The sequence below is a fragment of the Tauraco erythrolophus genome, chromosome 1 (assembly GCF_009769465.1).
Source record: "Tauraco erythrolophus isolate bTauEry1 chromosome 1, bTauEry1.pri, whole genome shotgun sequence".
NCBI lineage: Eukaryota > Metazoa > Chordata > Aves > Musophagiformes > Musophagidae > Tauraco > Tauraco erythrolophus.
The window spans coordinates 8773997-8790007 of NC_141465.1; the positions used below are offsets into that span (position 1 = coordinate 8773997).

The following is a 16011-nucleotide window of genomic DNA, read 5'->3' on the forward strand; positions in this document are numbered from 1 at the left end:
TTAATTTGTTAATTCCCATGTGGGGTGTGTTGTTTTTTTTAAAAAACATTCTTTCTCCATTCTAGCCAAAAAGAAGAAAGAAAAGAGAAAACCTACATAGTAATCCCATACAGATAAAAATTAAATCTATTTCAGTGGACGCAAGATACAAGTATTCACAATGCTCTCAGGTCTTCCAGCCATCTCTAAGGCTCAGGGACTTAATCCCAACTGAATCTCTATTAATGCCCAGTATTCACCCTTCAAATATGGTTTTATAAAATAATTTTGAGCATTTATGATATTTAAATACCAGAAGTATGATATTATTATTTTTATGGTTTAAAACGTTTGAATGTAAGCTAGTCCAGCTAGAATGGCACAATTACATTGACACAATTCTGCTGGTCAGAAAAACCTCTTTGTAACTGTTCTTGTCCCACAAATTCCTGGGAGCTTGGTTATTTAGTTAAGCTGAAGAGAATGGATTCAGCTCTGGAGGTCCATGGTGCACTCTCTGCTTTTGAAGGGTATGACTAATATTTAATTCAATATTTCATACACCTCTCTAAAAAGACAAACATAAAATGACAAAGAAATATAAATATAACTAGACCATCTTCTGTATTAAGTGTATTTTCCTCATAATTACATGTAGGTTGTTTATATTTTTTTGCCTAAGCACAGATATCCTAGTTACTTGCATTTCATTAAAATAAGTCCTTCTGTGACTAAACAACCAATGCATTTTAAGCCTGTTTGTTTAAACTATTGAGAGTTTACATGCACTAAAAGTCTAGAGGTAACGAGGCTTTTGCTTATTGAATACCTTTTATGTCCCCAGTGTATCTTTACCTGTGTAAGCTGAGTCTCAATTGTGACATAAAAGTGGTTTCTAACTGAACTGGTCGCCTTCCAGTGGACTGTACCCTTCCCCTTGGATACGAATTTGCAAACAAGCAAGCTACTGAAAGGTCAAGGGATAGAGAGAAGCAGCACCCTGAATAGAATGGCACTTGTTCCGTCCGCCTCTTCAAGTTGCTGACTTCCTTGCTGTCTCCATGCATTCGTTTTCATAATAGAGGTGATCATCTGGCCTTTATGACGGCAGATTGAATGTAAATCAGTTACTGAAACATAAAACACATCCTAGGGAACTCTGTGCACACTGGCATACAAATGAAGATCCTAGTGCTGCCTAGGGATATTGGAGGTGACAAAAGAAAAATGTTAAGTGTTGCTGATTGACTCTCGTTGTTGCAATTTCTATGAGGCTACAGCAGAATTTCACAGTCTTGGTGAAAGAAGGGTTTCTTTTAATTCATCTCCCTTCTCCCATTGCTGTAAAGCTGTTTAAGAGACTGGACTTCATATTTCAGTATACAACTTGCCACCAAAACCATCCCCATTTTTGACATTTCTTGGACTGAATTGGACTCCAAACTGGGAGATTTCTGCTTACATTGAGATATAATCATGTACTTAATGGCCTTATTTAAAGCACCAAACCTAATGAAAAGATCCTGCTGATCTATCACTTAACAGAACTACTGCACATGCACATTCAGTCCAGGACTTCTCAGGAAAAAGGCGCACATCCATACTGCTGTGCCTCCTTTCCGGAAGCCCGTCAGTTACTGCTCTAACCTTCTGATGTTCAATACGGTAATCCCTTTCTCTTTAAGTTTGCCCATAAAATATGATTTGGTGAACCTTTTTCTTCCCATCTGCTGCAACTGGCTGTCCAACTTCATGATTCTCTCCAAATAAATTTTTGCTAACATTTGTATAAGTCACATCTCATTCACAGAAAGAGAGATTGACACAACTAGGTTGCAATCTCATCCAGCCACTAACATCTTTCTCATTAAGTCTTGCATGAAGCACATTGGGGCATGTGTCAACAGCGAAGCTGTGGCATTGTACTTAAGAGGAGTGTGTGTCATATTTGCCTCATGCACCTGAAAATGGAAAGAGGCTATGGAATTGAGTATCACCAGTCATAAATTTCACAAAAACACTAGGGCTGAAAACACAATGCTATTTTAAGAAGATGTGGGGCCAAGGAGTACAAGTCTTTTTTCTATCTTTTGGTCATATCAAACTTTCTAGTTGATTTGGGCTGTCTTTTAAAATTATTTCAACAATCATGATGGCTAGAAACTTACTTTTTTTTGTAATATCTTTTATCTCTCTCTTTTTTTTTTTTTTAGATTTGGATTTTGATTCTTGAAACTCTTGCACAGTCATTGCTTGCCAGCATCCAAGTGCTAGCAGCATCACAAACAACACAAATTTCCTGGGTTTTATAGTAACTGGCAATGCTGTTCTCCAGCGAGAAGCCCTGTGCATAAAACTTGGATTTCATATAAAACAGCCCTATTTCTTCTTTAAATTTGATCATATACTCTCATTTGCATATGTGTCTTTAGTACAATGTTTCTTTATATATCAGTAAAGGGCTGCTTCTTTTGGAGAACCAGATGTCTGAAATTTTTCTAGTTACCACTGGTCAATGAGATTGGAAGCAGGAATCAGTGTAAAATCAAATTATGATTCAAGCTGGTAAAGTGACTAAAGTAATTCAGAGGCAAGAATGAGTAAGGATGCAGGCAGAGAAGAGGACTAGAAGATTACAGGCAAGATACAGTGTTTGGAGGAGGAGCACAGGTCATGAAAGATCATTTCAACCTGGAGTTTGTGTAACAGAAGCAAAGCTAAAAAAGGAAACGAAGGTCCTGACAAAAATGTAAAATATTGAAAAGAATGTGGAGAGCAATTACATTAACTGTAAAATACCGATTAAATGTATGGCAATAATTGAAGCAGAAGACTCATGGTTCCTGATTCAGTCTGCTCTTCATTCCCACAGAAGCTTATTAATTAATTAATGATTAAAATCTTACCCATGCTTTTGTGCTGAATTAATGCTATAGTAATCGTAGTCTCCTCCTTCAGCTTTCCCTGAGCCATGGGATTTACTGCATCCAGGGAATGTAGACTGCTCAGTACTTCAAAATTCTGCTTTTTTTTTTTTTAAGGGTACCAAACCCATAGTTATAAGACACAATTAATCTTTAAGGTTTTTCTAACTGTTTTTACTTGAAGGATCTTAGTAGTAGTGGGCATTGATCCAATAAACATGAACTCATTCAACAGTAGGAGACAGTATGAGATCTTCCCCAATATTTTATTTCTCTATGTTACCATGTTTAAATGAGCAAAAAAAGCTTCATTTTTCCCCCAGCATCCCTGAATTGTTTCACATATACAATGCAGTAAAAACGTAAAAGAAAATTGTTCTTGGAGTTTATGTTACCATTTTTTCCTGATAATGACTTTAGGCACAGTGAAATTAACAGATGTTTCGTACCAAAATAACCCAGAACTAACTGCTAAGTGTTTATTCTCTTTTGAAAACACAGAACAATCAGCAACCGAGTAACTGCAGAGTGTCAAATAAATGTGCTTTACGTACAACCATGAGGCTCCTATCTGAAGTGAATTAAAAATTAATCTTAGATAAATATATCATGGTGGTTTTGTAAATGTGTTTCTGAGGATGAGATTAATTACATCCATTGATGTGAATAATACATAATCAATACCCCTTTTCCTTTCTAAAAGGATGAAATCAAATCATTCTGCAATTGGGACTTTGTTGTTGTTGTTCTTGAACATATCAGCATAATAGGCAGTTAAAATGGGAACAAAGAAAAAATGAAAACAAAGAGAGGAGTAGAAGGATTTTTACTAAAAGCTATAACAAAAATTAGAAATCCCAAACGAGATGACAATGAGTAGCCAAGAGCAACAAAAGCTGGATCCCGTGGCCTAGACCCTGCAGTCTTTTAGTACCACAGATTTAGCTAATGCCACAGAGCATACGGCAGGGTTCTGGAAGTGTTTGCAACATCAGGCACCCACCATTCAGCGTGGCAGTAGGTTAGTGGTAACAACAGTTAATAAAACAACAATTGAAATATCATGTGAACTCCTGAAGCTTCAGAGATGTTTCCATTTTGTAGTCACGATAACTTAAATTACTCACACTATTTCATGGGTTTTCTTTGAATATCTAGTTTAAAATACTGTGGAACCATTTATCAAACTGCATTTTCCAAAAAGCAGAATTATGGCAAAGGAGAACAATAACCTTTTCAATGACAGTTTCTGTTTTAATTCAAATACTTTAACAACTAAAAATAATAAGAAAAGGGTGGGTTTTTTTTTCCAGTGTTGTTGTGGCTGTTAAATTATAAAGCTGCATTTCAATGAATAATCCCTTTATATACTATGAAGCCTGGACTGTTTTAGAGATGGCATGTTTTTTCCATGGCATATGTCAAACTTGCCTGCTGAGCTGGGTCCAGTTATTCATGGGCAGGACACTGGATATATCCACTCTTAGGCAAAAGGGCTACTTACCTAATGAACATGGAAATTAAAGATTCCTTTTAACATTAAATGTTCTTTTCAGAGTGGCATCGAGACGTCCCTGTATTGTGGTAGAAGAGTTTGTATTTTCAATATATTTGCTGGATGGTTCATTGTGTCCAGGAGTGTTTAATCCAACACAGCTTCACAGGAATACTAGGAGGAACTAAAGTACAGCAGATGACCTTATTCAGGTCCCTCAGTCTGGAGAGAACTTTACTCTCGTTAAACTCTTGTAAATGCCATGAAACATTTTGGCTAAAGAAAATTCTGCAATTTAGTTTAGATTTGAGTATTACATGCTTAAAGTTATTTGCAAACTTAAGTTTGACGTCTCAGCAGATTGTAGGATTTAACCTATATACTAACTTTTAAGAAAACACTTCCACAAAGTTAATGTGCAGTAGTGAGGCATTTGTCTCTTGTTTTTCCGGTGTTAAGACCTCTAAATTTATCAGGCAAATTTGACTATACTGTCACTGTAGCTGTAATCTAAACAACTCTAAGAATATGCTCATTAAGCAGATATCATAATTCTTTTGGCTGGAATTCCACCGCAAGCAGTGGAATTTGTTTTCTGGAAAAAGAGGTAAAGTGATCTAATAATTCAGTGGATAGCAGAGAGGAACTGCGAACCTGAGTACAGATCTGGACTTGCTCACAAGTGATTATCTGGGAACAGTGCTAGTAATAACCTTCAGGTGTCTGCAGACATCAAAAAGGAGACATACGGTCCTTAGATGCACATACAGCACTGTATTAGCTGGGTGGGCAGGCCTTTGTATTTACTGTCACAGAAAAAACCTAGTGCATGTGACAATTAAAGATTTAAGGGATGAGAAGACGGAGGTGCTAGCAAGGATCTAATGTGTTAGTATCATGAAGGAAGTCAATAATTTGTCTGCTTTAAATGCATTATTCCTTTTCTTCAAGTGGAGGAGAATCAACCTCCTCAAAATAAATTCTTATTTCAATTAGAGAACATGGATAAGTAACTACAAAAAGTGCAAAGCTGAAAATCTCTTTTGCTTATTTAGAAAATCCTCTGTCAGTGCAGGACTCTCCTCCATAGTACATTATCTGGTGCCTTAGAATCATACAATCATAATTCAGGTTGGAAGGGACTTTCAGAGGTTCAGCTCCCTGCTCAAAAAAGGTCTAATCAGATGAGGTTGACTCCAAGTGGAGTCCTGAACATCTCCAAAAACGGAGATTCTACAACTTCTCAGGGAAATCTGTTCCAGTGTTTGACCACCCCTGTGGTAGTTTTTCCTCTTTTATCTGGAGTATGGAATTTACCACATTGCAACTTGTGTCTGTTGCCTCTTGTGCTACCAATGTGCACCTCTGAGCAGAGGCTAGTTCCATCTTCGAATCCTGTCCTGCAGTCAGGTAGCTGTAGGCAACAGCAAAGTCTCCTCTTAGCATTCTCTTCTCCAAGCTGAAGATGCCCAACTCTCTCAGCTTCTTCATGTGCATCATGTTCTCCAGCCCCTGACTGTTCTGGAGGCCTTCTGATTGACTCTTTTCCATACGTCAATATTGTTCTTGTACTGGAGGCAGCCCAAAATTGGATACAATACTCAGATGACATCTTATGCAGGATCATTCCCCTGGCCCTGCTGACCCCCGGCTCTCTTGTTAACATGGCTCAAGACGCTGTTGGCCGCCTTTGCTGCCAGGGCACGCTGCTGACTCATATTCAAATTGTCCACTGGGACACCAGCTCCTTTTCTGCAGAGTTGCTTCCAAAGAGCCTCCAGCCTCTACTTTTGCATGGGGCTATTTCTTTCCAGATGCAAGACCTTCCAATTGCTCTTGTTGGACTCCAGGAAGTTTGAATCAGCCTATTTCCCCAGACTGTGGAGGTCCCTCTGAAGAGCAGCTGAATTCAACTTTTGAAACGCAGCAGAAGAATGTAAAAGCTAGGGAGCCACGGTGGGAAAGAAGCCCAGTGCACCAGAAGCCTCTTGAGGGAAATCAGAGGACCAAATAGAGATGGCAGTTTCATTTGCCTCTAGAAGTCACTTGCAATGGGAAGGAATCATTACAGAAATGCTTAGCTGGCTAAGCGTTCTTCTACCGGCAGTAAGAAGTTGGTTTGATCTTCTGTCTTACCATCTTGAAAAAAAAAATATGTGCTGATTTCTCAAGATGTGTTGGCAGTTTGCCTTATCATATTGGCTTTGTATGATATTGTAGTTGTATTTGATTTGATGATGGGGACAGTTATAAGTCAAAAACTAAAATGAGGTCTTTATTATACAGTTGTGTTTCCCCCAGAGGAGATGCCTGGGAACTCTCATGTACCAAAGTATGCAGTATGTTGCAGCTGGTCTATTTAAACTCATTTTGTGCTGAAATCTTCTTAGAAGAAGGAAGATTCTGAAAGCCAGGGAGAGCACCTGGATTTATCTAATTCTTCAGATTTTTTTGTTGCATAAAAAGCATGTATTAAGAAAAGCCATCCAAACAGTTGCATTGCTAACAGAACCATATTCCTAATTCTTTGGCTCTGTAGATTCCGAAAAACTTTAAGGCTTTTAGGGTGTATAACCTTTCACAGTTTGTCACCACTTCCGTCAGGATGGTGTTCCCTTCGCAAAATATGTAACCTAGGGCTCCACATAAACCATTTGTGGCCAGGGAATGTGGTTTCGGGACAAACTTCCAAGATCGATTAAGCAAATTTGGACCCTGGCTGCTGTTCGGAATGCTGCCAAGTTTTCACACCCCTTTTAGAAATCAACCCTCTCACAGATCCAGTATCCTTTTTACATGAACAAATAAAAACCTTTAGACCTGTCAAACCAAGCTAACAGAACGCCCCACCCAGCCTTCACAGCAGAACATAACAAAGGAGGAAACCTCTGCCAGGTCCACCAGAGACTGGTATTGATTTACGTGTAGGATGTTCAGATGCTCCTGTTAATGCAAGGCACTACTAAGCCACAAATTATTCAAGGAGTGATTTTTCCAGTACACAACAAATACCACTAATGATTAGCGATCTTAGGAATGTGCTCTCTGTAGTGCAGAAAGGATGTTATTGTAGTCATATAACTGCTTCACGTGACCCGTGGCACGAACTTCTGCGTCTGGTGAATGCAAGACAAAGGAACCCATATAAATGGCTTTCGATTCGTCTTCCATTACGTGTTGCAGGATGTCTTGGTGGCTGTTACATCTTACAAGCTGACCTAAAACAGCCTTACCTGAGATATTCTTCCGTTGAATTTGCTTTCATTGAGGTCTCTTTGTGTGTTGATAAAAAACTTTCCAAAGGGGAAAAATATGAATTGTACGAAAATCCTCATGTTTGACATTCCCTAAATCCACGAGAAGCCACCTCCTAGCAGCTGTGGCACAACTGTGGGCTGAACAAGTAAAAAATGCGCATTGACATTTTGCACCCTTTAGTCTGAGCAACCAAATCTATTCCGGATTCTTCCATGATTTGGCACAAGTGGTACAGCTGGTATGCTCAAGGAAGGAGAGAGAACGCCCTGCATGTTTCTTTGTGAAAAAAGCCCTAATAAGCCCTGAGCATAGACTTGGACATAGTTCCGTTTTCAGCATCTTAACAAGGAACCGTAATGTTAAAACAATTAGTAAACGTCATCTGAACAGTTCTTCAAGCAGCTCTGCGGATTGGGTAGGACTGACTCCCGAGATGCTTCACCTGCCGTTTTGGTGGGGTCTGCACTGGACACCACTGGCCAGGGAAGCAGTATCTTTTTCACAGAGCTGTTTGGGAGAGGAAGCGGAGAATGATTTCTCCTATAAGACACTTTTTGCAGTGGAACCACTGGAGCTGGACACCTCCAGGACGTGGGATTGACTTGCAACAGACCTTCCACAGCAGAAAGGATGAACCATGAGGCCTGTACTGGCTGAGAGGCTAATCTTTGGAAGCTGTGGGGTCCCAAGTCTCTGCTGCTTTGTGGTGAGAGCGAGCGTGGTCGGTGGAGGGCTGAGAAGGTTTCTGTTCTGAAGCTGAAAGAAATGTGAAATGATGTCTGTGCCTTCCTCTCATCCCTCTGACCTTGCTGGGAGGAAGCAGGGCTGGGACTGCGGCTGTGGAAGCATGGACACAACGTTTCAACAGCATCTGAAAATGACGTTCATCTACCAGTGAAACACATGTAGCAAGGTGCTCCCTTCCATGATGATGATGATGATGGTATTACAAAGTTGATTCTTTGATCCTACCAGTGCTTAGGCTGCTTTTCCTCCCAAAACGTGCTTTCTTGACAACCTACGGGAACTCGTTCAGTGTAACAGCTACTGTTAAGTCACTGCAACGTGCTATTTTGTCTTCTTATTGCGATCGCAAGACTTTATTTTTTAAAATATCCATTCCCCATGGGTGAATTGGGCCTCCTGAAGCAAGCCTCTCCGATTACACACTGGAAGCGTTCAAAAGCTGGATGACGGGAACTAAAATTGCAATGGCTCGGGATGTCCGTAGCCAATCCCTTGCTTTCCTAGAGCTGAATCCGCATTTGCGTGTGGAGGCCTATGACGCCAGTTTATCCTCTTCTATTAACAACAGCAACACTCGTGTTTCCAAGGAGTTTTGTTTTTCCAGGCAATTTTGCCTCGCTTAATCTCTACTTTGGGAAAAAAAAGAAAAAAAAAAGTGAAATATTCTTAGCCAACTCGTGAAGGAGGACGGAGGCGGACTAAAGAGCAGCTTTAAGGGCTGACTGCCGCAGGCTCTCCTCTCGGGGCCGTTAACCCCGAGCAGGCCGCCCCGGCGGCGCCGCCGCCCTCCCAGCGCACCCCCGCGGCGCGGTCAGGGACGGGGAGGGGGCGCCGCGCTCTGCGGGGCCGGGGCCGCCACCGGAGCCGGGGGCTTCCCCCGCGCCGCACCGCGCCGGGACCCCGCAAGAGGCGGCGAGGGGGGGGCGGCAGGAAGCGGGGCCGCCCCGCCGCCGCCGCCGCCGCCGCCGGGGGCCGCGCCGCGCACCCGGAAGCGGTTGGGCCGGTGGCAGGGGGCGGCCGGCGGCGCGCGCTGGCTGGCGGGCTCGCAGGCGCGTCCCGCGGGCGGCGGCGGCGGCGCGCAGGGCGGAGACGCGGCCCGGGCCGGCCCGGCCGCCCCGCAGCCCGCGATGCCCACGGACTGCCGGCCGCGCCGGTCACGCCGCGGGGCATGGTGAGCCCGGCGCGGCCGCTCCCCGCGGGGACCCGGCAGGCGGGCTCGCTGCTCCGCCTCAGCCTCCTCCTGCTGCTGCTGCTGCCGCGGAGCACCGGGGCGCAGAAAGGTGGGTGCGAGAGCGGGCGGGCAGGGCGGCGGCGGGCGGGCTGCCGTGCCCGGCGGCTGGGGAGAGGGGAAGCGGGCGGACGGGCTCGGGAGGCCAGCCCCGGGGAGCTCTGCTGCGGTGAGAGCGAGCCCGCACCGCTGGTCCGCTCCTCGGCGTGCGGCCCCACGAGCCGAGCCCGCCTGCTCCCTGGCCAACAAAGGGCGAGGGAAGAGCCCCGTCCTTGGAAACCCGCTGTTCTTCCTCCCCGGTCCGCCGTTACGGGGTGCCCGCCCCGTCGGGGAGCGCGGGGGGCCGCACGCCCCCCGAGTGCGGGAGGTTTGCCGGGCCCGGGCCGCCCCCCAGCGCCGGCCCCAGCGGGAGCCGACGGCCGGAGGGCTGTACCCGGGCGGGGCGCGACCGAGGGGGCAGGGCAGGGGACGCGGGACCGCGGAGGTGGCTCGGGGGCACAGGGTGTGTGTGGGGGTCGTCGTCGTGAGCCGCGTCCCGTTTCGGGGGAGGCCGCCCGAGCCGCGGGGGACCCCGGGGTTCTCCTCCGCGGGCGCTGCGCGGAGGGGTGCGAGCCAGGAGGCGGGTGAGGGGCGATTCTGCTCTGAGAATAAACTTGTGCGTGCTCCAGAGTCGGTGGAAGCGTATATGGGGCGAGAGGCTGGATGTGTTTGGAGTTTTGTTTTGTTTATAGGAGTCGGCAAGATTTCTCCTCCTTGGGTGGAATTACTGGTTAGGCTTTAGCACTTTTTAAATCGCGAGGCAAAAGTTGGTCATTTCATGGCAGGAGATCAGAGGATGCCACAGTAACTGTCACTTTGATCATATGCGTGGGAGAAAGTTGTGGGAGCGAATGTTTTGACAGTGTCTTGAAACTGTCACTTCTGTGAATATGAGGGTAGAGGAGAAAAGTTTTTATGGTTTTCAATTTCACTTGCCTCTTGCACTGGTCTTGCTTGGTTTCAGAAACTCAGTTCTGTTTTCACGTAGCTTTCTGTACATCTCAAAGAAGTGGAAATATATTTGAATGTCACAAATGCTGTATTTAAATGCAGAAAGGGAACTGGAAATATATGCACTGTGCTGTCAAGCATACATTTTAATTAATTTTTTGAATGGAAAAAGGTCAGAGAGATGTCTGTAGAGCGAACTAGTCACGTTGACTTACCTTTTCGTCTGATTGCTAGCTAATTGCATTTAATTTTTTTTTTTGAGTGTTTTCCTATACACATCCGAAACTAATGCTAAAAAGCGTTTGGCGTACCTTATTTTATTTTATTATTTTATTTTATTTTATTATTTTATTTTATTTTATTATTTTATTTTATTTTATTATTTTATTTTATTTTATTATTTTATTTTATTTTATTATTTTATTTTATTTTATTATTTTATTTTATTTTATTTTATGTTTTTAGTTTTTAACGGAGGAGGAGAAGACTTAATTTGCTTTTGAGAGGAAATTGGGCAATTTTAACATTTAGTCTTTCGAAGGCTGCTGCTGGGTGAGTCAGGCAGCAACAAGGTGTTAGTTCATGCTGTAGGAGGGTCAAACTCCAAATACTTGTGCTGACCTGACACTTGTCTGACCTTTTGGTGAGGAAACCGAGTTTGTTATCCTAGGAGAAAACTGAAATAACAGGATGGGAGGAGAGTTACAATTTTCCTCCAGATTATTGAGTCAAATTGGCTCGGTGAGTAGGTGTGCTAGAGGGGGTGAGACCATGCAGCAAGAAGTAGGACTGATGGACAGCAGGCTTTTGGGTATGCTGTTCACTTTGTCTTTCTGTACTCTGAGAAACTGCTGAAGAGCTTCTACCCAGAATTTCAGTTTACTGTGTCCCTCTAGTTAATGCTTAAAGTTTGCACAGAAGTCTCGCTTTTGAGTGGGAGAAGAACCTCTTTATTGACAAGCTTCATTTTATTTGATAACAAAAAACAGAGCTTGTTTTAAGGTTAGAGTCTCTGATGTTGTTGAGTACAATGCTCTTCAGTATGAGAAACTGTTGGAGCTTCTAAGAAAAGTTCTACTTGTGAGAGACTGTTTCCTTGCCAAAATGTTTTCATTTATCTTATTCCAGAGAATGTTGAGGAGTCCATATCCTGTATCTTTAAATGCTGGCATAGTTCTTGTTTGGGTAGGGAGTCCCATACAGAAATGAAACTGCTGTCTTGTTCATGAAGGGTCTGCACAAAGCTGTTACTAAATTAGTGTATTAAATATATGCACAAGTTTTCTAAGAGACTATGTTGATTGCCAATTAAAGTACCCAAGTCTTAGGAAATTCCACAGTTAAAGCTGCTTTTAAACTCTTTTATAAAAATACAGTAAGTGGTACAATGTAAGAACCTAGCCTCATTCGTTACGTTAGGGAGGCTGATCCTCTGATAATAAGCAACTATTCATTTTCTTTCCCACTGTTCAGCAGCTCTAAGCCTCACGTACTACATGGTATTTAAATCTTGTTCTGAAGATAGAATGTTTTCATTTCTCACATGCTTTTCTGTAGAGTACCTCCCTAGTATGAACTAGTTTGAAAATAAAAATATTGTTTTGGTCAATGTGAAACTTGTTTTGAATATTGGGTCAAATGTTCTCCTCCTCCTCCTCTCCTTCCAGATGTCTGCAAACTGAGGAATGAAAAAGTGCTGGTACTGCTGTGGCGAACATGCTTTTCACTCAGTAGCCCACTGTATCATCTCATAGGATTCGAGTGGGATGTTTTTCAGTCTATCATCTTGAAAATCGTTCAGTGTATGTAATTAAACATTCTTTGGTCAAGGTCTTGAACTTGAGCGTCTCACTGTCTTTGAAAATACGAGCATTTTGTATGATGTCGAACAGCTTCAGAAACACTGAAAAAGACTCAACAGAACAGTACCCCGTGCTTTGTTTCATGCAGTCTCATGCATCGGGGCCTGTCCAGCCGATGGCGGTGCAAATCAGCTCTTGTGATTTTGAAACAATTCTGTAACAACTCTAGCTTCTGGTTGCAAGGAAATTGATTTTTGAAAAATACTTAGTGTTTTATTTGTTTTTCATGTAATTAAGCAGGTGTGAATGAAAGCAAGCCAGCACCATGTAAGCTTCCTGCTCTTTGTAGATTGCATTTTGAGAAACAGTGCTCTTAACAGATGTTCAACTATTGACATAAATTTGGGATGGCCCATTCGTTAGTTACGTTTAACCTTTTTTTGGATTTAGTAAAACATAGCTCTAAGAGACAAATGGTTGCATAGTGTTCATCAAAGTAGAAGTTGAATAATGTCTCAGTTATTCTGAAGGTATGAAGATTGTATGTAGGGTCTGTGGAGCAAGAACTTTGTTATCACACTTGTAGTTCGGTAACCATCTGTTGGGATTCCTAGTGGATGCTGGTTTACATGTAAAACTGGAATAAAGCCCTAAGTTAAAAATAAACTTTAGATTCTGAAGTTGATACCCAAGTGATTTGAAGCAGATTTGTTTGCAACCTTTTCTTTAAAAAAATTAACTCGGGATGCTTGTTTTTGAATGTGAGTCCCACATTTTGTTCTAAACAAAGTCCAGCCCATAAGGATATTGTAATATACTCAAAAGCTCATTGAAGAAAGTACAAGAAAGTGATTCATCACTGTAGCTTAAAAATGTTTGCTTCAGTGTAGCAGAGAAAAATAATTTTTGAACGTATGGTGCTGAGTTAACATGATCCGACAAGCTAAGTGAAAGAACTAACGGCTTTGTGTACGTGGAAGCTGATGAAATGGTGTGTTTTGTGATGGTACTGCACTACTCCTGGATCCCATTGTGCCTTCCCTTTTCCTCTTCAGTTCCTCTGTGTGCCCTCCCCTTCTCTCCACAGCGCTCCTGGTCTCACCTCTACTTGTCCATCTGGCAAGGCAGTGCACAATTGTGACTTTGACTGTGTCCAGTTCAGAATTGGGCTCATGCTGACCCAGCTCATGCTGATCCGTCATCTTGGCCTCTGCCTTTCTGTAAGACCTGAAATAGCTTCTGGTCATTCAAATGGTGGTGGCTGGAACAACTAACTGTATCAACTGTTGTGACTTCCTGTCCACTTACTGTACAGGAGTGTCTCGGTGCCTTTGTCACTGAAGTACTGCATTTGGCTTGCGGTTAACGAGTTCCTGAGACAGGTGGGAAGGTTAGATCTAGCTGTGTGGCTTTGTGAACTTTGATTCCTTAAACTTGGTTTCAGACTTAGAAATAACTGCCTGTCCCTTTTGTTCGCTAAGATAACCTTCCATTTGTGAAATTCAAGCCTGAAAGGATCTAACAGTGTCCTCCAGCTGTAGGTTTAGAAGAGAAGTAGCTTGATTTGGGAAGAAGGAAGCAGACAAAGAGAGGGTTGCTCTAGCTACATAGCCATCACCTAGGCACGAGGGAGATAGAGGGAGACAGGCTGTAGCTTCTCCCTATATGTCCAGGAAGAGATAATTTCCTTCTGGAACAGGGGACTGACAAGGCTTCCAGCACCGTGGTAGCCTATTGCAGGCGTCTTTTTCCTCCTGCAGAATGCTCCTAGGATGTGAATATAAAGCTCTACCACAAAACCATCTCTATATGAGCAATTGTCATGTGTTGCCCTGCATACGACTGCCATTTTCTACTCTTGCTAAGTTAGACTGGGTGGTGTCTCGTTGCGTTTTTTATCCATTGTGTTTGGCTGGGCTCATCTGGAAGGAAGAGAGTCACAGCCAAACCCATAAGGAATTATTTTTATTAAAAAAAACCCCAGCTCTTTGGATGAGAGATTTATTATCTCTCAAATTAACATTAGAATAAGTCTTTTATGATGGAGAGGGCAGTGCTCTATTGAGCTATTTGGTTTTGCTAATAGGACAGTTTTACTTCAGAATGCAGAGTGTTTGGAAGATGCAGAAGGCTCCAGGGTGATCTTATAGCAGCTTTCCAGTACCTAAAGGGGGCCTACAGGAAAGCTGGAGAGGGACTTTTTTCAAGGGTGTGTAGTGATAGGACAAGAGGCAATGGATTTAAACTGAAAGAGGGCAGATTTAGATTAGATATAAGAAAGAAATTCTTTACATTGAGGGTGGTGACGCATTGGAACAGGTTGCCCAGAGAAGTTGTGGATGCCTCATCCCTGGATGTGTTCAAGGCCAGGCTGGATGAGGCTTTGGGCAACCGGGTGTAGTGGAGGATTTCCCTGCCCATGGCAGGGGGGTTGGAACTAGATGATCTTTGAGGTCTCTTCCAACCCTAACCATTCTGTGATTCTATGATTCTATGCAGTTGTGCAGAATACAGACTCTTGAGGATTCAGGGATTGGTACCATGTAGGAAGGAGTGCGAGGCAAATCCCCTTCATCCTTGCGCTGAGCATGGAAGAATTTTTCAAGACTGGGGCTCAAAGTTCTGCCAGGCTTAGCTGATGTGTCTGCTGATTCAGGTTTTCTGATGCTCTTTTTCACTTCCCAGCGTTGCGCCTTGAAGATAGATATAGTGAGGAGGAGGAGGAGCAGTACTCTAGAGAATTATGCAGAGGAATGCTGTTCCTGGGAGAAAGTGAGCCGGTGATGGAAGTACAGACCTAAACATGGTGAAAATTCTTTGCTTTTGAAAAAAGAATCTCCACAAAATTATTTTTCCTCCTCCAGTTATTGAGCCTTATTTGAGCAGGTTAAGTGGGCCCGGTGGGCAGAAGGCACATAGACGTGTTCTGCAGAGCTGTCCTTTCAGGGAGGTTGCCTTGCAGTATTGATTGTGTTAAGGCCAGCTCATCTTCGTCAACCTAGTCCACTCCTTTAAAGAAAGCAGGTGGCACCATTTTGTGTCGACACTCTTAGAGTTCTCTTACTTGATCCCAGACTGTATTGCATTTTGCTTTGGATTTAAGCAGTACAATGCACGTTTTTTCTTTTTTTTATACATATATATATATATATATTTATGTGTGTGTGTATATGGCTGTAAAAATCAAGCATCTGAGCTAATGTTAAAATGATAAAGTAGATGTTCTTTCAGAAGCATGTATGCTATTACCGTGTGCATCTCCAGCCAGTGACCTTCTAGCATATTAGTGCAGTCTATAGGAAAATTATTTTCCTGCTACTGAACGGAGATGTTCAGCTTTCAAGACTCAGAGGAATATCTTATGTTATTCACATAAGAGAGAAATAATCCATCTCCTTCTCTGCAATTCTGCCACCTGCTTTATACTCTGGGAGGTGATGCATTAGGTTTTTAATGTGGTCCCTGCTGTTCTGTATCGCTTCAGTCATCGGCTAGTTAAGTGCTTGCCTTGAATGCATCAGCGTTAGTAGCTCAGATAATCATCAGTACAAATGCAATCCTTGTTGGAATTGCTGCTCAGCGTATTGG

General features: G+C 42.9%; 1 protein-coding gene across 1 annotated transcript in view; it reads left to right on the forward strand.

Annotated features, from left to right (window-relative positions):
* The first annotated feature begins 9568 nt into the window (after positions 1 to 9568).
* DCBLD2 (discoidin, CUB and LCCL domain containing 2) overlaps positions 9569 to 16011 on the forward strand; it is a 48274-nt gene continuing 41831 nt past the window's right edge. Inside the window, exon 1 of the mRNA XM_086623456.1 lies at positions 9569 to 9683. Within this exon, the coding sequence (XP_086479582.1) occupies positions 9572 to 9683 (112 nt within the window). The 5' untranslated portion in view covers positions 9569 to 9571. The remainder of the gene's footprint in view (positions 9684 to 16011) is intronic.